At 36.3% G+C, this 22,111-nt stretch overlaps 1 protein-coding gene across 1 annotated transcript in view; it reads left to right on the forward strand.

The window, feature by feature from the left end:
• The window catches only part of tesk2 (testis associated actin remodelling kinase 2), a 42,405-nt gene that overhangs the window by 1,902 nt on the left and 18,392 nt on the right, over positions 1-22,111 (forward strand). The window contains exons 2-6 of the mRNA XM_015054728.1: positions 5,305-5,456; positions 5,568-5,732; positions 8,118-8,237; positions 13,874-13,995; positions 16,410-16,458. Of these exons, the coding sequence (XP_014910214.1) occupies positions 5,616-5,732; positions 8,118-8,237; positions 13,874-13,995; positions 16,410-16,458 (408 nt within the window). The 5' untranslated portion in view covers positions 5,305-5,456; positions 5,568-5,615. The remainder of the gene's footprint in view (positions 1-5,304; positions 5,457-5,567; positions 5,733-8,117; positions 8,238-13,873; positions 13,996-16,409; positions 16,459-22,111) is intronic.

Here is a 22,111-nt window from a genome sequence, read left to right on the forward strand (position 1 = left end):
GCAGTAATAAAACCTGATTGTGTGTCAGAAAAAGTAACTGTGAAGGGGGGCATTTATTTTATTTACACTCTTAATGAATAAAATAATTTTAAACTCTGTTCTGTATTTACACTGCTCATTACCTTTGCTTGTTACTACAAGTTGCTTGATGATTTGATACATTCAGGTTGGACAGAAAAACAAAAATCAGATGACATCACAGTGCCATAGCGTGAATCAAATTGGTCCCAAGAGGGGTCCTTGAGGAACACCAGAATTAACAGCTATTTCCTGAAACCTTACTGGAAATGTCTGGTAATTTAGAATTAAACTAGTTAAGTTTATACATCCAGAAATTTCAGAAGAAATGGCAGCTGGGAGATTGGCCTGCAGTTATTTAAATCTTTGCAGTGACATTAAACTATTTGCTGCAACCTTCACATCATAACATCACTTATCTTTTGATTTATTGATGACATGTCCCATTAGCCTGTAATCCACTAGGACACAGCTGGATAACTGGATAGCTGTTCAGCGCCCTTCTCCAACCGCTCCTACAGTATTCGGCCTGAGGCTGCTTTGGTGTTATGCCCCATCTGTTTTGAAGTAGCAACAGGCCACATTTTACACACAGGAAAAAAAGCCAGACTTTTAAATTTCCTCCCAGTGTCCCTTTAGTGTGGTATTCTAAATGCATACCATTGGAATACGAAGCCAGCAGGGTATAGTTTGGAAACAAATATAGTAATCAACATGGGTGGTTTTTGCCTATATGTGTATTTTAGCACTTGAAATGTCATTGAGGGTTACTATAGATGTAAAAAAAATATACACATATGAGATATACGAGCTTATTTTGCTTGTTTATTTCATGATATGAATTCCTCATCACTGGATCTTTGCCAGTAAGGAAAATGCGAAAACTTTCCCTGTGATTCTTGCGACTCTGTATTGCAGGGGTCTGTGGAGCTGCATGCGGCTCTTCGGACCCTCATTGGTAGCTTTTAATAACTTGGTGGAAAATATCATAGAACTGAGCAGAGTTTGTGTACATAAAGCTAAAAAAAAGGCTACGCTTAATAGCTCTTAAGGAAATATTTGGATAGAATTTGCACAACAGAATGGCACCAAAAGTTCAAGGAATACTTTTAGTAAATTAGTGTTTTTGTTATTGGGCTTGTTTTTCAATTTTTGGATCAATATGGAGCATTTATTCAAGAAATCCATCTGTTCTCTTCTTGTAAAAGTTTGATGTTATTCTTGGTTTTAAAAATAAAAAGTTTGTTTCTTCAATGTCAATAGTGAGATAATCAACTTTATAGAGTACTTATTTATTGCACTTACATTATAGGTCTAGAAAAATATGGTTTTTGTAGGAGGAAAGCTAAATGACTCTCTGGATTGTAAAAATCATCTACACAGTTATTTATCCAAAACAGTTATTTATCCAAATGTAGCCATTCATTTTTCTCTGCTACTTGTGTAAAACATCACATCTAAAACTATAGTGAGATAAAAGTATTGATGGTGATTATTGGTGCCAATATGAAAATCTTTTAAAAACAGATATTTAAACTTGAAGAGGAAAAAAGTACAAATTTCCTTCAAACCTAGACTGTTGTCACAAACAAAACATCTTATCTCTTATCTGTCTCTCAGTGGGTTTGTTTACTTTCAGATCAACAAAGAAGCTATTGACCTTAACATAAAAACGTATGATCAGATGTTTACCTAAAGTTGCAGCGTCTTAAAAATGTAAATGTATTCTAACTTTTCTAGCTTCTGCACAACAACACAACGCTTGGTTGAACTTATTACTTACTTATGCCTGGTTCACATAGCAAAATTTAAAAATTGTCAATTGATTTTCTAAACATGACACACAGACTTCACTCACCAAAATTACCATGTCATATGGAAAATCCTGCAAAACCTCTTGAGCGCAAACAAAAGATTAGAGTAAGTAAACATGGCAGACGAGGAAGAAGCAACGGTAATTGTTTGGGGACTATTTTAAATGGAACAAAAACAAGACAAAAAGACGACTCTGACGTCTACCGGACTTTCTGGTGTGTCGTTTGAGCAGTCCGAATGGACCAGACCACTCTGACCACTCCATGTACGGCAGGAATATCTCCTGAAATGATCTTTAGAGCCATCACAATTACCAGAATGTCTTTCAGAAAGGGAAGATCGGGTCAAAAATCAGCATAATTATCTTGTCCTTATTTAAGGGTATTGGAGTATATGTTGCTGAACACAAATGCACACTTTTCAGATTTGTAGTTGCAAAAATTAAAGCAAGTTTCAGTTTATCACTTTACATGTGCTGACAGCTATCACATATATGTTTCTTTCTATTAGTCTCACAAATGAAATCCCAGTGCAGTACTTTGAAGTTTGTAGTTTCTATGAAGCCACTGTACATAAAACATACTGCAGAATGATCCAATTAGTGGTTCTTTTGGCCCATAAACTGTCGTTCTGCATTTATATATCTGTCAGAAGTCAGAGCTTTACTTTAACGTGTTGTTGTTGCTCACAGCCGCCCCTGCTCTGCAGTGATTCTGCTGGAGCCCAAGACGGCACGCTGAGGTCAGTGTTTTGTAAGATGCTGCAAAAACCTCTGGTCTGCAAAACAGCATGATGGAAAGTCTAAATAGCACCAGCATTCTCTGCATAGCTTAATTGGATTGTTGCTCTATTTATATACAACCTGATAATGGTAACAAAAGGGCTGCTTGCATGTCAGTTTCTTTTGCAAAATTATTTTCAGATTCAATTCAGCTTAGTATAGACAAACGCAGTTTGAATTTCAAGTGTTTATTAAGGGGTTACTTTTAAAAAGCAGTTTCTTCAAAACTGAAGTAATCCTTATTTAAGGATATTTTTTTTACCTTCTACAGTAGGTATGAGATGGTATGAGATTCTTACCAAATTGTACTTTTGTAGTAGAAATACCACAGCTTCTCAGTATTATGGTATTTAAACAGTGGTGTCCCTAAGAGGGGGGCAGAAGGGGCATGGCTCCCTCTTGAAAAATGCTCGCCATCCTACTTTGCTGCCCTGAAAGTGATGTTCATTTTATAGAAAGGCATACAACTTCATCATCTTCAATGAAGACATAAATGTAAAACCCAATAAATAAATAAATAATAATGTTGGCCATGCCTATGAACATTTTCTAGGAGTGCCACTATATTAAATATATAATTTTTTTCTTTTTCTGTTTTCTGTTTCATAAATTGCCTTTTTATGAAACAGAAAACCAACCAAATATATATTTTTTTATATTTATGTGTTTTTTTATTGTTGTTTAGATTTTTATATTTAGAAATATAGACAAAACCATGATCGCTTAACATGCATAGCTTCCCACTCTAGTTTTAAAGTAGTGTGACACTTTAAAAGATTGATAGGTTGTGTCCCACAGGATGATGCTGTCACCACCATGTTTTGTCTTTTGTTTTTTACACCATAACTGTCTTGCTTTTCTTTGCAATCAGTAATATTTACAGACATTTTCTTTCCTGTCAACAAGGGAAAAGTGCAGTGTCCCTCCCTCACCACAGAAACGGGGGCAACAAAAAGAGGAAAATTCTGTTTATTCCATCTCATTATAATGATTTTAAACTGTAGCTACAATATGATGGTAAATTTTATTGGTTTGTAAGTTTTAGAAACTTGAATAACTTGATGCAGATAGTGTTTCCAAGCCTAAGCTGCAGTTTAATAAGCAGTGATGGGTGGACTTGCAGGAATCAACATTCAAACTTGTGCTCATGTTTGGTAAAAAAGGGTAGAGCACTTGATGAGGGGGTGTGAAAACAAAATCTCTTACTGGCTGCTGCTCTCTGTTATGAATAACGACTGAGCTAATGTTCTACTTGCTGACCTATTCTCGTCGACTTGCTCACTTCCTCACTAAAAGTGTCTCTGCTTTTGCATCTGGATTGAAGCCTTTCGGAAAATAGGCAGGAAAGTTCATGCCTGGTACTTTGGGCTTGCGTTTGTCTTGGCACAGGCAAAAACTGTTGTTTTTTCTGCTGTGCCATATTAACAGGGCATAGAATGAAGTGTCATTGATAAAATAAATACTTTAAAAAAAGACAGAGGAGGTTGAAAATCCTTTTTAGGGCATGCCTGGGACAGAAATGGGTCTCTCAAGCCATCCAGCTGGTCTGCAGCAACAATCCTAGTTTGTATGTTTCTGTTGATGTGTTCAAATTTTTATAAAACTCACTTAAAATCTTGGGTTTCTACATGTATTCATTCTTATATCATTAAGATGAATCTGTTATATTTTCCTCCTTTTCTTTTCTTCACACACTGTTTTGCAGCAAAGTTGAACTTTACATGATTGTTTACCTTTTCTAAATTAAGAAGATAAGCAACTGAGTGGCAGGCCAAGTAGAAGGCCGTTCCTGGCAGAACGGTTCAAAGCTGTGCCTCAGGTTTTAAATATCATAATGCACATCAGCTTTATGCGACACAAGTTGACAAAGTTGCACAAGTTAATTAAAATGTGTTCAAAAATTATCTTTGACCTAAATGCTCTATTTACATTTTTACGTAGGAAGTTATGATACAATTTTACTTTTTTTATACCACAGGTCAGTTTTAACATGTCTAAAGGAAAGATTAATATAGATTATAGACGCACCTGGGTTTTCTGTTTCGCTTCCCTTTGAGTTTTGATGTAGTAAATGGAAATTTTTACCAATTTAGTTTTATTTGTTCAGTTTTACTTTTCTAAAGAATGTTAAAAATAAAAGTGATGGAAGTCACTTGGTAGAGACAGCAGTTGTCACAGTATTGATTTTATTAAACAGTTGTTAATATTAAACATCTGTTTAAACATTAAACAGTTTGTTATACACTAACATAATATTATGTGACTATCTTATATTAGCTCTACATTACTGTAAAACTGATGTATTTCACAGCAGTCAGGGTATTTGGGGAACATCTTCTTTCTTATGTTTCTTTAAGATTATGAAAGCTACATTATTTACACTGAGAATAAAAAAAGTGCTGTAGCCACAGGCTGCCCTTCCTGCTCCTCTTTGTACCCTGCTGACTTTGTTTTGGCTGGCAGAACAGTTCGAAACTTGAACTATTCCCCAGCTTATCTCCAGTAATTGAACAATGGGCCCCTATTGCAACCACGTTTGTTTTATTAATCCGTCTCAGTCTGCAGAAGTTGTTTCTGTTGCCTTCATTTTAGCGTTATTTGCATGTATGCGATCCTATAAGCCGTGACCGTTTTGATAATTGAAGTATAAATCTCATTAAATCTTCCATATTCATCTTTTTTTCCCCCAGCTCTTCAAGGATTGTCAAGCATGTGAAGATCTTGTCGTTCTGGACAATCCATGCACAAGCAGTGAGGAACTGGACCGGTTGGTAACCGTGAAGGACATGAAAACAGGGACATCCAAAGTAAAATAAGAAAAAAAGAAAGACCTGAAGTCTATGTGTGTGATATATCTCCTACCACAACTCAAACTGAACACACACCGTGCTGCCGTGAAACCCTCGGCACCGTTAAGACACGCTATTCCTCTTGTCATGTGGGTACATTACAGAAACAGGCCCATATTACCCTCACTGGTATCAGCTTCTTTTACATCGCCATGGACCGGAACAAACGCAACTCTATTGCTGGGTTCCCAACATGGCCGGAACGCCTCCAGGAGGACAGGGATGGGACCGGAGGCGTAGGAAACTGTGAGATGGGCCCGCCCTCACAGGTCAGTTCTTACACCTTCTGGTACTTAATGAATGTAGTGGGTGCTGTTGAGCCTGATTTGTGATATAAAGGCCAGTTTCCATTCACAAAAGTTAAATCTATAGTGTAGGGGAGTCAAAATCATTTTCATTTTGGGTCATATCAAGATTATGAATGTTCCCAAAGTGCTGGTTGTGTTGATAAAACTCATTAACAAGCTGTTAAAATAATAATAATATCTTAAAATTAAATAACACTGAACATATTTTCATATTGATGATTATGTCACACATTCTCTGCTAAATTAGAAAATATTTGCATGGAATTTTGCAGGATTTGAGCTTATGTATGACGATAAATATTAATTTATTTACTAGCCATGTTGATCATGGACTATAACTTGAGATCCAGTAAGGCTGAGGCAGCAGTGGAGTAGAGATACTACCACTGGTTGCCATGGTTACCCACCATTGTCTTGCTGTTTTAACATTAGCTAGCGTGTTGACGGCGTTCTACAACTATTTGCCACACCATGATAAAACAAATTATGCTACCAAGTTGACATTAGTGAATGGGAGACGCCTTAATGAGTCAAACATTTTTCATGTTGAGTTAATAAATGACGAGAAAACCATGGAAACGCATGAGAAAATAAACATGTAGCTGCGGCCATCAAGGCAGGTAGCAAACTAAGCCATCAGAAATCAAAAGTTCAGGAGGCTGAACGGGAGGTTTTAAAAATTAAACCTCTGACAGCGGCGCCGGGCGAAGAGAGGTGATCTGGCCCTGAGTTGTAAATAATTTTATTAGCCTAATTGAAAATAGTTTAGTTAATATTACAGGCGACATGCACGGTACAGTGGGTGCTGACACAGTGTGACGTCAATTGATAATCCCTCTATATTGAATAGAAAAAAAGAGAAATGCAATTATTGTGTATGAATTCTGTGAGGTTGTGTGTAACTGCACTTCGGAGGCTGAAATTGGATCAATATTTAATATATTCAATATTAAAGGTTCCCACCCTGAGCCTTCATGTGGCGTTTTACCCTCTACGCAACGACTCTTAATTACTTGGAGCAAGCATGAAATAAAAATTATTTGAAGCTCTCTTACTGTTTTATGTGATAACATACAGTTTCACAAAATGGATGCCAAGATATAAGTATATTTTTTTGTTTAGTCCTTTTAATGAGATTTTTGAAGTGGGCAGACTGCTTTTCTCCATGGAAAGGACTCAGTTTGCATAATCTTACTCAAGAGAGAGCGTTTTATTGCTCTTCTTGTAAAGGTTGGATGAAAACCTAAAAATGGAACCAGATTGGTTCTTTAATTTTGTAATAAAAGCAAATAATAGGGCTGTACTGTATTAGAAAGCCATTCAGTGGCTATATTATTGGTAAAATTTACAGCAGTGATATAAAATCCACATTTTCTTACGCCTCGTTTTTAAATATATCTTTTTTTTAACTGTGCTTCCAGCACTCTGAACTTCAGCCTCTTGTTCAGTCCTTTCTCCTCTCCTGGAAGTCTCCATTCAACAGGCCGAATTTCTTAAACCCACAACAATTTTCATGCGTTGGCAAACAATTGAATTTTACGTATTCAAAAGGGCAGGCACATGTGTTGGTTACAAGATTACATTATAATTTGTTATTGAATTAAGTAGATTCAAACATTGGATGCATGCATATGTGTAAAAATGCACTGCCTAACAGAGCATATAATGAGGTAAATACATGAACACATTCGCTTTAAGAAATCAGTCCAGCTGTCATTGCAATCCTAACTTGTAAAAAAGAAAAAGTGACATTTGTTGGCCCACACAATATTTCCTTTTCGATTGAATGCAATTAAGTAATTACTGACCCTGCAAGTAATTCACCACCATTTATGAGTCTTTATTTTTATCAAAGAGTCAAGTAGGTTTTTTGGTTCAAGATTTTCCTTTATTTAATTGGACCTAGGTCAAAAGAGACTCTTTGAATTGTAAAGGTTGTTATTGATGGAAAAGATCCCTTAGTGATTTGTGCTTTTGACAGCGAACATCCAAAATGAACAATTAGTGATTCCAGTTCATTGGTTAAACAATTTATGTATTTTTGCAGATTTTGATCTGCAAAAACACAAAAATGTGCTTTAGAATATAAATACTGCACCTCAGTGGGGGAACTGAAGTGTACCAGCAGTAAATGTAAAGATAAAATATGAAGAAAATGATAACAAGAGACTGTACAGTATCGGTTATATTGAAAACGCCCTTCTAACTTCCTCCATCTTTTGACATTTATTTTCAAGTTTTTGAGCTCATCATGAAGCAAGAGTCTGTAAATAACCAGGAAAGTTTGGAATTTGGAGCATGAATATTATGTCACTTTTTTCACCTGTTTGTTCTTGTTTCGTCCAGGTGGGCAGGGTGTGTCCGTCCTCCTACAGAGCCCTTATCAGTGCCTTCTCCTGCCTGACACGCCTTGATGACTTCACCTGCGAGTGGATTGGCTCTGGGTTTTTCTCTGATGTTTTCAAGGTGGGTGGAGAACGGAAATTACCTCCCTGTTTATCCTCTCTGAAGTTTGTTTTATGCTGAACCTTTAGATCCTTTGGATTTTCTTCTCATGTCCTCTCATTTTTGATTTCACACATCATCACCCAATTTGGAAAATTACAGAAGTGATAATAGGCTTTTCATGACTTTTCTTTGTCTCATTGGGTTAAGGTTAGAATATCATATGAGGAAAAAGTTGTGAGCAATTACTGTTTTTAAATTGATGCAGATGTTGAACTGAAGGTATTTTTTTAATTTGGTTTGACTCTGTCACCTTAGCGAGTTGAAAACTTTGTGTTATCTTCAGTATCTTTGACGTTTTGAGGTCAAGTTAAACATCACTTAAATCCCCCTTTCCCTCCGGGCGTGTCACTGGAGGTCACAAGCACTTTCACAACTAAAAATTTGACTTTGTTTTACAAACTGTCATCTATCACAGTACTTACCACTTGCTGAGTTATTGGAAGCCTGTCTGAGTGAAAATTTATAAGAACGATTTTGGTTTAGATAAACAAAGTGTAATGGCTGCTAGTCTTTAGAATAAAGCAGAGTTGCACAAAATTGCACGTAATTTTGATTTTGTTGCATCATTCTCTGATGTAAATAATTTTTTTTAAACATTTTCTCAACATTGTTTTTCACACATTTATTGCCCTCCACAATATTTGCTATCCTTGGAAAAGATGACATAAATATATAAAAATAAATTCTACTTTTGCTGCTGTAGCAAAATCTCACTCTGGAACATTTTTCAAAAATCCAACCTTTTGATTTGAGAGAAATTCTGAAATAATTGTTTTGAACAAAATCATCATTGGCATCTGGACACAGAGGCCCATTTCACTTGTTTTCTCTTCAAAATGCGAAAGACAGTAACACACGCCATTAAAGTAAGGCAACTGTGTTCAAAAGTCAGGTAAGGTCTCCTCTTGAACAACAGCTAGTTTACATGTTTATATTTAGAGCAGTTGTTTAAGACATGGGTGTCAATCATATCAAGATCACAAATGTCTTTCAGCAGAATACATTGATAAAATAATAAATTTACAAACTGGTAAAATATTGATAAATGTCTGCATTTGATGATCTCTTCTTAAAATTAAATAATATTGAACATCTTTTCACATTAATATAAAAACCACCAGCACACAACTGTTATCATGATTTATTTTTGTGTCCCACTAAAGTCTAGATGGCTACAAAAAACACTTATGGCGTGCCAGATTTGGCCCCCGGGCCTTGAGTTTGACACGTATTTTCAGGTCTACAATACAAACTACAATGATTGTAAACGGCATAATGGAGAAGCATTGTTGTGATGACGTGCTGATTGGGGGAGTGTTGGAAAGAGTAGGAGATTCTTAAAGAGACAGAGGCCCAATTTAAATTGCAAAATCAAATTTGTTTTAGTTGTGTTTGATATGTAAATAATTTTAAAAACAACTGAAGGTAACATACCTGCTTCATTGTGCTGTAAAATGGCACTATGTGCTTGGAAAGTACATAATACCCCCTTTAGTGTTGGATTCCCCCTTTCTGACTCTAATAAAAGTAAAACATGGGTTTAAAAAAACACCTCCAGATTTTTATTAAAACCAATTCTGAGAAATTTAATAGGACCAGATGTCATTGTGGCTGGGTTTTACTCTCATTCTTAGTGTGAGACATTTATGACCTAACATTTCGCCTTCCTCTCTTTGTCAGGTGAAACACCCTCATGATCCACTAAATATAGGTACCACCTCAGTCTAGTGGGAAATTCCTGTGACTAATGGTCTTATTACTGCAAAAAAAAAGAATCTGCATACTGACAAGAAAGCAAATGGGAATGAAGATGAACACATTGTGCTGTCGAAATGCTTGGACTCAAAGGAGGGAGATATGTATGGAAAAATGGGGCAAATAATGAGGATGAAGGCTTGAGCTAAAAGAGAAGCGGAAACAAAAGAGAAAAACCTCTGATGTTAGTGAACTGAGGTGAGGGAGACGAAAAAGGGGGGTTTAGATGAGGTTTTAGGTGTCCGGCAAGTACAAAGGAAGGCATAGATGGAGATGAAGAGGAGTTTGTGTGGAAGAGGTCGGTCGGATCTTGGATTCAGCAGGGTGGAAAAAATTAGAGGAGAGGGTTTGGAGGGGATGGACAAAGGGGTTAAGTTTTCCACTTGAAAGGAGAGCCGACAGAGGTGGGGGGAGACTTCAGAGGAAGATGGGAAAGAAAGATATTACTACTCCTGCTACTACTACTGCAGGGAATGATTAGGATTGGGCATCATGGTTTGTTTGAAGCCACAGAGCGGAGAAGAAGAGGAGAATCAGGAACACATGGAAACAGGGAGGAGGGGGATGTGAAGAGCGAGAAACGGGGGGTCGGAGGAGGATAGACAGATATGGGGGAGAAGGCCTTCAGGGCCATCTGTTGTTTCTGCTGCCCTGTGGTGGAGACTGTCGCCTCTTATAGCCAAGCCCCCTCCTTTGAACTTGAACAGAGAGATTTTTGTCTGTGGATGAGACCCAGAAAGAAGGAGAGAGAGAGAGAGAGCGGGGGGGAGCGGGTACAGGAATCTCTGATTATATGAATCCATGATCCTATTACGATGGCGTACTAGTAAATCTCCACCAAAAAATCTTTCTTTGAAAAAAAGGTGGGAATTTCTGTATTTGAACAGTTGAAAATTTGGTAGAAAAATATAGAAACATTTTGGAATTAATCTTGAAAATTTTTGTTTCAAAAGTTTAACATTTTCAACTTTCAAAACTTTCAGAAATTTCTAAAAGTCAGAAATTTGCTAGAAATACTCAGAAATGTTGATATTAATCTAATTTTCTAAATTAAAATATTGAAATTTCTGAATTTCAAAAGTAAATTTTTTAGCCCTTTAAAAATTTATTAAATTTATTATTAAAAACTCTAATAATATTAATATCAAATTTCTTTGTCTTTTTTCTTTTAATCTCAAATTTTGAATTTTTTTCTAGCAGTTTTTTGACCTTCCGGTCTCAGAGATGCCTTTGTTCTTTCTACCAAATTTTGTGAGGTGGATCTCATACTCATAAATTTTTTTTTTCTAGCAAATGTTTGACTCTTCAGACCCAGAAATGTTCTTGTTTGTTTTTTCTTTACTTCTCCTTTTTCTGTCTATCGTCAGTAGCCCTAATGCGCTGTCATATCCTGTAACTAATGGTAGTAAACCTTTGCCGTTCTTTCAAACTGCACGTTTATATTTTTCCTAACTTCTGTCATTGAAACAAATGCAGTTCATTTTACCTTTGTGTAGCTGTCAGTTCTGCTTTCTGTTGTAAATGATGCCACCTATTCATTGTGTTACTGTACCTGTGTTTGAGGAAGACATTAAAATAGATAGAATATGTCATTATTCTGACTTGTAGGCCAATTAATTTTGTACAAACAAATACACATGTCATAGATATGTAACTGTTTGCATTTATTTTTGATATTGTTAAATAATTTCCTGCTCTTAAACCTTCTGTCTGAAGTAGATAGAGGTGTTGGCGCAGTCGTGTCAGATTAGTTTCATCTCGATCTATAAATGTTTCTGCTTCCAGGAAATGAGTTAGCAAATGTAGGTAGATGAGTGTGTCTGTCCACAGAAGCACAGTCACGTTGTGAGCGCCTCTCAGTGGTTTTGTAGGTTGATATTTCCTATTTGCCTACATGCATCATCAGTTAATTTAAATGTACAGCATTTTTTGTGGTGGTATGATCTATTTTTACCTCACTGTTTCAAAGATTGTGAAGAAATGGGCTTTTTTGACATTTTTTGACTAGTTCAAAGGACATCCTTCTTGTTCATGCCGTTTTGTAACATTTGAAATGTGGTTAATGTAACATTTCCGAGTAGTGGCTGTGCATTTAAGAGCAAACCTTAAAGGCTTTAAAATTGGCATGGTGCTGCAATCAACATCTTTCTGCGGTGACCTCCACCCAAGTCCAGTCAGCCATAGATAAATGAATGCTGATGCTACCGCAATCTAAAAACTGAGATGCTCCCAGTGCACAACAACACTAAATTGATTGTAGGGCTCTGAAAATGACACATGCACTCTGTTATCATGGATGGTCAGCAGTGGCTAACCTCATTTCGTTTGTTTGTGTCGCCTTCTTTATCTGCTTCCTCTAGCATCTCGCTGCATGTGCTAAATATGTGCTTAGCAAGTTTTACTCACAGAAGAGTTTTTAACATGCTGCCAAGGTCTTTTCTGCAACCATCATTAGTTTAAACTAAAACATAAGAGCAGTGAACTGTGACAGCAGCACAGCATTGGAATATTTTACCATCAGAAAAAGAAGATTTCTGAATTTAAAGACTTTAGGACACATGTATAGCATTAGCGGAAAAGTTAGCTGGCATTTGAGCATTAGCTTTCCTGTCTGGAAATCACACTTAAAAACTAGCATAGCCAAGGTTGTATGTTAACTAAGGCTTAAAAAAAACTAATTTGAAGCAGTTTTTACTGTAATCGAGTTTATTTGTAGAGCACATTTCAGCAACAAGGCAGTTCAAATTGTTTTACATGATAAAAACATAACACAATAAACAAAAAGTTATACGGATTGTATGTGTTCCTGTAAAATAAATAAATGTTAAATCGACTGAATTTATATAGCAGCCACTCGTATTGACCACATAACCATATTCACGCAGTTTCAGTAACAAACGCACACCGATGTGCAAATCGCTATGCAAGTCGGGTTTAAAGCTGGAGGGTCTTAGCGCTGTCAATCATCCTCACGTACGTGCTGCTACCACCCTCTCCCTTGCTCTCTGTTAAGCTGCAGCTAGTTCCCCTCAGTGGAGCCTGTTGTGAACGCTAAAGCTAGCTGGTGTTGCGCTGGTGTTGGATAAACATTTTTCCTTTAACGCTAATATACGCTTGCTTCATATTGAATACATGCTGTTTGACTTCTCAATTGAATGCAAGGTTCCCAGTCGTGTCGGAGCCAAACATATCATTACTCCTCCGTCACCATGCTTGACAGTTGGTTTCAAAAGTTTGTTCTGTATATGCTTTTCTCTAAATATGGTGATGCACATTATGGCCAAGCACCTCCATTTGTTCCCTTCTCTCTTTAGAACATTGTTCCAAATGTTTTAGCTATTTATTTGGGTTCTTCATATTTGTTCTGACTTTTTCTCATTATACCATTATGAAGTTTGACATTTAACAGGCACATAGAGACTGGGAACTCTTTGTTTTTATGGGATGTTTTTAGCACTGCATGCTGCAGTCTTTGTGAGAAATTGCTGGGGAGATCGCCAGTTGTCCTTAATGTTTTATGCTTGTGAATAATGTTTCACACCATGGACTTTAGATTGCTTATAGATGACCTTTTAACTCTTCCCAGATTGAAGGCTTGCAACAATTGGTTCTCTGAGTTGAGTTTGGCATTGTGTTAAACTGATTTTTGCTGTTTAGTTAAATAATTCTGTTATATCTGTTTTGTTCTACTGAGAGCAGATTTTAGCACCTAAAAATCTGTCTTTTGGTGCATAAAACCCTTTTTACCATTACTGTGGCTAAAATTTATGCAATATAATAATCTGTTTTGACATGTTTGCCTGTCTTTGAGCATTAAATGAAGCCGTTCTGTCTTTCAGGTACGTCATCGCGCTTCAGACCAGGTCATGGCTCTGAAGATGAACAAACTCAGCAGCAACAGGGCGAACATGCTGAGAGAAGTCCAGCTCATGAATCGACTCTGCCATCCAAACATACTGAGGTAATCAACAATCTGACTACAGAGGCTACTGATCCCTATTAATGCTGCTTTTAACCAAAGCTAAGAAAATAATGTGATTATTTTCCACTTCGTTGAACTTGTTAATTCATTATGTCGCAACAGCAGCTGACTTTTAAAGTGTAATTTAACCACAATGTAAAAACTTGAATGTTTTTTGGAATTTAACAAACCGTGTTCTTGGTTATAATTTCGCTCCATATAAATAATGACTCAAAACATTTCCACCAGCCTGTTTTGTCACCACTGTAGTCTCTCTGTAGCTCATGACCCCCTGTGGGGATGAACAGTTTTCCATTGGGAGAACTAGAAAACGTACCAAACGCGGAGACAATTTGTTTTAGAGTTGCACCAGAAGCCTGGAGACAAAAAGCAGGAATTACATTTTTATGTCATTACAGACGAGGAAAAGCCTTTAAACAATTATGTCAGCATTTTATTGAATCTAAGAATTGATTGCTTGAGGAAATTGACAAGTGTTTTTACGTAATATGGCTTCCATGTTATTGAATTTCAGATCAAAACCTCAAAGGGAAAATAATGCTGCTGAGCCAAAAAGCTTGTGGGGTTGTGTGTTCCTAACACAGTTCTGATGTGTTTGGAGATGTAGTTCTGTTGGAAAACCCAAACTTTCAAACATTTGACCTAAACTGACTCCTTCAAACAAAAGAAAAATTCATTAGGATTAGGCCTGTCACAATAACAAATGTTCCTGGAAAATAAATTGCCCTGGAAATTATTGCGATAAACGATAATATTGCCATTTTGAAACAATTTTCAGCTACTATAATGATAATTATGTAATAATGCCAGTTTGTCCCCCTCAAAGACTAATAATTTTATATTTTGTTCACAAAACTTCACACTGGAACTGGAGGACATTTAAATATCAAAAATTAAAAAACATAAGTCGGAAACAATAAATAAAAAGGAACTAAAAGAAACACAAAACCGAAACTTCAAATGAAATCGATTATTACTTCTTTGTAAACAAAATTGCCATTAATAAAATATTAATAATCAAAATCGAAATTATTAAGCTCATCCTAATTTTTCATGCTTAACTGATTATTGCGACAGGATTAATTAGAATATTAAGGATCTGTCCAGGAGCCACTAATGTTTAATAATGTCCACAGAGGACAGAGGCTAGTTTTACATCTATGCTATTTTTAAGAAGACAAAGATTGAACACGGTAGTGACAACATCATGCTGTGGGGCATAATGGAGGATTACCTAACCTCCGCCAAAATAGACAACTAGATGATTGGAAATGGACACAAATTGGTGTTCCAATAATCACAAACGCAAATCAAAAGGATTTTTATGTTTAAAGCAGAAAAAAAAAAAACTTCTGGAATATCATTAATCCCATTTAAATCGAACACTTATGCTTTAAGTTCTTAAATTTGGTTGGTTTTTGAAAGGAAACCAAACATTTCTACTGAGAAGAGCTGATTGTTTTGATGTATAACTGGAAGTCTACAGTAAATATTCGTGATTTAAAAAAAATCTTTTTACCATCGTAAGGATATCAAAGTTAAATTCATTTTTAATTTATATTTAATTTGCTTGTGGTATTATAATATCCACTGATCATGCATGTACGTAAACATCTGGCCAGAACTTTGTAGAAAACAACAGAATCTTGAGTCTGAACCCAGAAGTTACTCCTAATTAAGATGCTGTAAACATCCTGCCAAGCTTTTTTTCTTGGCACCTGTTTAAATATTTTAATTTTATAATCTACAATTATAGTGAATGTTGAATTAAACAATAGAAAAACAAAAATGATCGAAATATAGTTTTTTTTTCTTGCTCTAAGCCTCTGGGTGGGAGAGTGTGTGGACGAAGCATGCACATACATGCATAAATATTCTTCTGTGTGCATTCCCTCACATGCACACATCTTGTACAAAGTGATCTTTGTTGAGCGTGCCTTGTATGTTTGTCTCTCTGTGTGAACAAACACACTGTGGAGTCATTGTTTGCTAAAAAATCCAGCAAAGACCCAGAAATGTGACCTTTTCTTTGCCTCGAGTGTTATGAAGCCCTCAAAGCAGCTCATGAACAAAGTTTGTCCATTTGTTGCACATTGTGTCTCTGGTGAGTTGAAGAACATGACCTTTGTTTTTGATTGTTCAGCCCTAACTTCAGGTTAAATAAATAGTTCTGAAGTGGCTGGTTAGATTTATTAGGTCTGGAAATTGATGGGCAAGGCAAAGGTAGAAATGGGAAGAATGTAGGTGAGGCAGATGGGCTGTTATTATCCCACTTTTAGCAGACAGTCCTACAGCAGTCACCTGTTCAGTCTTGCCTGGTTTCTCAGTTTACATATTCCAGAAAAACCTAGATTATTCTAAGCTTTTTCAAAATCTTTGTCGTTTTTTTCCAGGTTTAAGGGAGTGTGCGTCCACGAGGGCCAGCTTCACGCTTTGACAGAGGTAAGAGGAAGTAAACACAAACTGTTTCACATTACAGGGGACATATTATGCAAAATTCACATGTTGCATAAATGCTTCCATTTGGGTTTCTACAGCTTCTAGAAACATCCCAGCTGTAAAAAATTATTTTAAGAAATCCAGCTGTTTGTTTTTTTTGACAATAAATTTATATTTCTTGGTGTCTGGAAAATGAACCATTTCAAAAACCTCCAGCAGGCACTGACCTTTCACCTAGTAACCCCAGAAACTCAGTCCATTACCTAGCAACCTAAGCAGAACTCCAGGATTTTTTTCAACTTGTTTTACTGCTGCTGGAAAAGACATGTTTTGCTGTTGACTGGGCATCCAGAAACCACTTTCTCCATTCTTGTTGGTTGTGCAGGAGGCCCCACTTCTGCTAGTCAAATATGTATGGCTGTAAAATTACACATCTGTTCGCAGCCATATTTATGTGTGCTTTATCTCATTCGGGTTTAAAGTGACAACTAAAACGACTCAAAATAGGCAGAACTGAACACACTAAAATCTCATTATATAAGAATGATGTTTTGTATCACCCATAGACTTATCCTAGTTTGTTCAAGGAAGCATAAAAGGTCACCTTTAAAGCTCCAGAACAAAGTAATGATACCTCTGATCAAAATGTCCCAGCTAATGAAAGGCAAACTACTTCTGCAGTCATGTTCCATCTCTTGTTGTGGAGTTCATGTCCCAGCTATTATTAGGTGAACATCGTGTCACCCAAGAGCACAAAAGCCTGTAATTGTGGAAAACCAAAAGAACCAAATGCCCTCCAGTTTACCTAACGTTTCAGTTGTTTCTGTCTGAGAAAGGTTCTTAGAAAGTTTTAAAGCTTTCAGCTGCAAAATTTAATAAAAGCATTGCTTTATCAATCAAGAAATGGATAAATGCATGTACATGCATTATTCCCATTCATAAAATTTGAATTTATTTACAGTAAATGTAAACATTTAGCCTCATAATGTAAAGGCAATTGGTACAAAATTTGCATGTTTGTTTTTATCTGAAACACATGAAGGTGTGAAAAATTTAAATTTGTAATTTTCAGAATAAATGATCCGTCCCGTTGTACTGAACTTATGTTCCTTTTTACTTACATTGTTAGTTTAAATGCTTCAACATTTTTTGCCAAATGAAATTAGACAAAATAATTTTTTATATATATATATATATATATTTACATGATCAATAAAAGAATTAAATTATAAAACTGAAAGCAGACCCTGCTTTTAGATTCTCTTGCATGGCTTGAGAACTCCTTTTGGCTTTCTTCTTGCCACTTTTACATAAAAATGTGTGATGTAAACGACTAAATGTTGATGTCAGGATATTTCCCCACCTGAGCTATAACTTACTGCAGCTCCTCCAGAGTTACCATGTTGGCTGCTTCTCAGTTTGAAGATGTTTTTAGAGAATTCAGACCTGAGGAGTGTCTATATGATTTTTATGTTCTTGCTTGAGGTGTTTACCACATTTCCTGTCTTCAAGCAGTGGATTTCACAGTCTGTCCTTATTTAACGATTAGTAGCAGATGAAGAATCTATAGAGGAAGTGCTTTCCTAATACAAATTTAACTTGAAGGTTGGGCTGTTGTGGGTGTTACTTTTTATATGTTTTTACAAGTCTTTTAAACTTCTGTTGATATACAACCATGAATATTCTTATAAAAATGGACACGCTTTCAAACTTCTTTGCTACTTTTCCTGTTGGGCCTTCCTTGGTCTTCTGTCTTATAAAAACAAGGAAATGTACGACTGACTGAAACAACAGACACTAATGTGGTGAGACTCCGGTATAAACCAGGTGTGATGCTCTCTTTTGCCTTCATTTGTGACCTGAACCGACTTTACGACGTCATTCCTGACCTGTCTGGCATGTTTCTCAGTCTTCGTAATTTCATTTGTTTATTAAATTTATTTAAGAGAAGCTGAAATTCAGCAGAGATTAAAGAATTAAGATTCGCTGAATTTTATCTAGGGATATAAAAGTGAAGAGTAAAAAAATGCATGCTGCATTTTAATGTTTTTTTAATATAAAACAACACATTTAATTAGAATATTATTGAAAAGTCTATTTATTTTAAGAACTTTGTCTCCAAGTAAAGCACAAAATATAGATTAATTACACACAGATGTACGTTTATAGCTTTTATTTCTGATTTTTCCACGTATAGATAATGAAAACATGACGTAAAATGGAATAGTACATTAAGCTAAGAAGAAAATAAAACAGAAATGTAAGCTTAACAAAAAGTATGTTAATGCCTGCTTAAAGTTTGTTGTAAGAGGGGCAGAAAATCATAATGCCTTTTAATCTTTTATCGCTCTCTTTTGAACAATTTGTGTAAAGTTGCATGTCAGTTGTTATGACTATTTGGATTATTATTATTTTTCTGTTTTTACTTTGTTTTTAAATAAACACATTTTCGAAATATACTTTTAATCCGACAAATGAGACTCATAATGCATATTCACATTTTTGGATTACGTCTGTATATGCTGCTATATGTTTGGTCAGATAAAACTCCAACAAAACACATTAAAACTTGTGTTGTAATGTGACAGAATGTGTAAGACACGGTATGTTGGATGTAACAGTAAATAGCTGTAAGCTAATATTACATCACACTGTCTCTCAGATGAAGGCGTCGTTTATAGAAGGTGCTCCCAGACTCACACATATGTTCTCTATTACTTCTGAACTGCAGTTTGAAAGTGTTTATTGTAGCCGTGGGAGAGGAAGACACCAGCTTTCTGCAGCTGTGTACCATAACACCAAGTCTTAGAGTTTGCACACATGCAAACACACAGACACACGGTAGTTGTGATGTAAATAAGCCCATTGTGAGGCACACGTCTGATTATGCCTGCTCAGACACCGTGGTAGGTCCTGTTTTCCTTCTGCAGGGTAAACAGATCCTGTCGTCTCATGTCGGTCACAGGCTCCTGGCGGTTTTTTTTTGTTTGTTTTTTGTTACCTGGCCCCTCTGTGACTCTCCATGCAGAGGAAAATTGGAATAAAGTTACAGGATTGCCCCAAGGTTACCTTGAGAAACTCATTAACTTTGATACAAGCGGATGAAAACCACATCCTGGAAAAAAACTTGGAATAGTGAGGAAGCTTCAAGCAGTGAAGGTAAACCTTTAACCTAATACCAGCCAAAGTCTATGTTGCAATAAAGACTGAATGACTTTTAATGCTACATCCTCTCTTAAAAGTCTTATGTTTCACAATTTCCACCAGCTGGCTCCAGAATTGCTTCAGAATGCAAATATTTAGCATCACAAGATGATTTGACATTTAGACATGATTATCTGCAAGGGGCAAACTGACCTGATGGACGATGACTTGCTCTGATTATGCTGACTTTCAGTTAAATGCATCCGGCTCCTGCAGTCATATTCAGGGCTAATGGTGAGTCATGACCTCTGATGGGATTATGGCGATTTAAGCTGATCTGAAAGCAAACAAGGATTCTTTGTTTGAGTCTTTCCAGGGTTTACAGCCCGAATCCCAGACAGCCCATCACAGTAACTTCCACAACATTTTTGACCTGACATATGTTTTGTATTGCCTCATTCTCTTCTTTGTACATCATGATGGAGAGGTTCCTATAGGGCTCAAACCCAAACCGAGCTGACTGCGTTGTATCAGCAACTCTAAAGCAGATTTTAGGAAAAAATATACAACTTTATTTCCAATTTTATTTGAGCTGGTTGAGATTGTACTGCTGGTATTCTTCTAATTTGTGTTGTTTAGGTGGTCATAAAGGAAAAATAAGTTGGAAAGGTTTCAATTTAAGTCCCCCTTTATCAATTAATGTTGATCTCTGTTCAGTTTTCAGGACAAATACGATTATCACTTGTAGGTCCAATCAGTTTGCACTGTTATTTACTGTGCAAACTGTTTTATAAGACAAAAGGAAAATTTGGTTGGAAACTGATCATTTACCCAATTCTCTCACCGTCTGACATGGAAAAATGACGTGTTTCTGTTTTTAGACCAGATCAACAAAATTTTTACCGTTTCTGAAGTTGTTTTTATACCCGATAGTCCAGTAGACTTGGTTTGATTGAGGGCCAAAATAGCAACATTTGTTACATTTTCAGCTGCTGCGGTTCGCTTTCACACTGCACTGTCAAACCAACCAAACTCTTTGAAAACATGCTCAAGTCCTCACCTGTGGCGGCGCTGCATCAAGACCACTGAAGGAAATGACACAAAAACCTCTGAAGAAGACTTGAGCTCACAAAATATAAACAAAATAGAGTGGCGTCAGATTTTAGCGGTTGGAGGATTCCTTTTTTTTTTTTAATCTTTGGTTAAAAAACCCCAAAACGACACAAGTCATTTCTCCCGTTGGCGCTAGATTGTCACGTTTGTTTTGGTTCTGTATATCTCCGAGGCAGACGATTTGTCTCAAGGAAGTTTAGTAATTGAGATCTTTGACTCTTTCGATAAACCATTCCAGCTCTAGTTTTCACTCTGCTTGGCGTTCACATATCCATTCAAACTGCGCCAGAGCTCACATTAACCGAGCTGAGACTGAGATAAATGGTTTCATGAGAAACAAATACGTTGACATGTTCAGGCAGCATCTCAGTCTGCCAGCAAAGTTGTTGAGTTTGGGCACAAATGGGTCTTCTTAACAGACAATGACCCTAAGATTACTGCTAACTTAGTCAAAACGTGCCTTAAGGGGAACGAAGTCAATGTTTGGATCACAAAGGCCTGTTACTAGCCTCATAGAAAATCTGTGTGGTTTGACCCAAGTCGTTTGGGTAAGCTTCTGAATTTGAAGAAAGCAATAAACAATTCTGACCTCCTGAAATAAAAGAGGGAACATTTAGTCGAATTTAATGTTCAGCAGTGAGAAAAAATGACCCAGAGTGTATAAATATCTGGTCTAAACTGTGAATCTAGATTCAGCTGAAAGAATTTAGTAGAAAAATACAATTGAATGTCTTCTAAAGAATCAGTGAAAGCAACACGGAGCCGACGGTTGAGACCTCCTTCCAGCACCACCCTTTGCTCTAATTCTGTGCCTGTCAGTCAGTAACCACAGCTTAACCAGACCGTCTCTCCATTTCATGCCAACTCTCTTTAGTTAACTGCTGCTGCTCATGATATGTGACATGGGATTAGGGTGTTTGCATGCCAGCAGGTAGGTCAGGCGAGTTCCTGAGGATCAAAGCTGACAAAGCGACAAACCCAAAACCCAACAGAGTCAAGTGGGTTTCTTTGGTTTTCATTCTGAGTCTATATTTGGACAGACACTCCATATTCATATATGAGAAAAATACTTGTTCTGAAAAATGCATCTGCATGATATTTTTTAATTTTGATTTAGTCAATATGCAGGCCTGTTGCAATAAATCATTTAATCACTTAATAAATTAAAACAAGCTCAATCATTTTCATTTGCATGATTTATTGTTTTTCTTTCTTTCTACCAAAAGCTGGATGACAAAAGTCTTCAGTCTTGTGCATAGGTCTTTGTTTATGCCATAATTCATTTATTTGTTGTTTTATTTATTTTTTTATATTTAAAATCTTCTTTAGAAATTAAAGTTTCATGATCTTTGAGAATGTATCATTCCATTACCATTATATTACTTGAAAATGGTTTCAA

Source organism: Poecilia latipinna, unplaced genomic scaffold (genome assembly GCF_001443285.1).
Source record: "Poecilia latipinna isolate Pla-1442-1.1 unplaced genomic scaffold, P_latipinna-1.0 Scaffold1275, whole genome shotgun sequence".
Taxonomy (NCBI): Eukaryota; Metazoa; Chordata; class Actinopteri; order Cyprinodontiformes; family Poeciliidae; genus Poecilia; species Poecilia latipinna.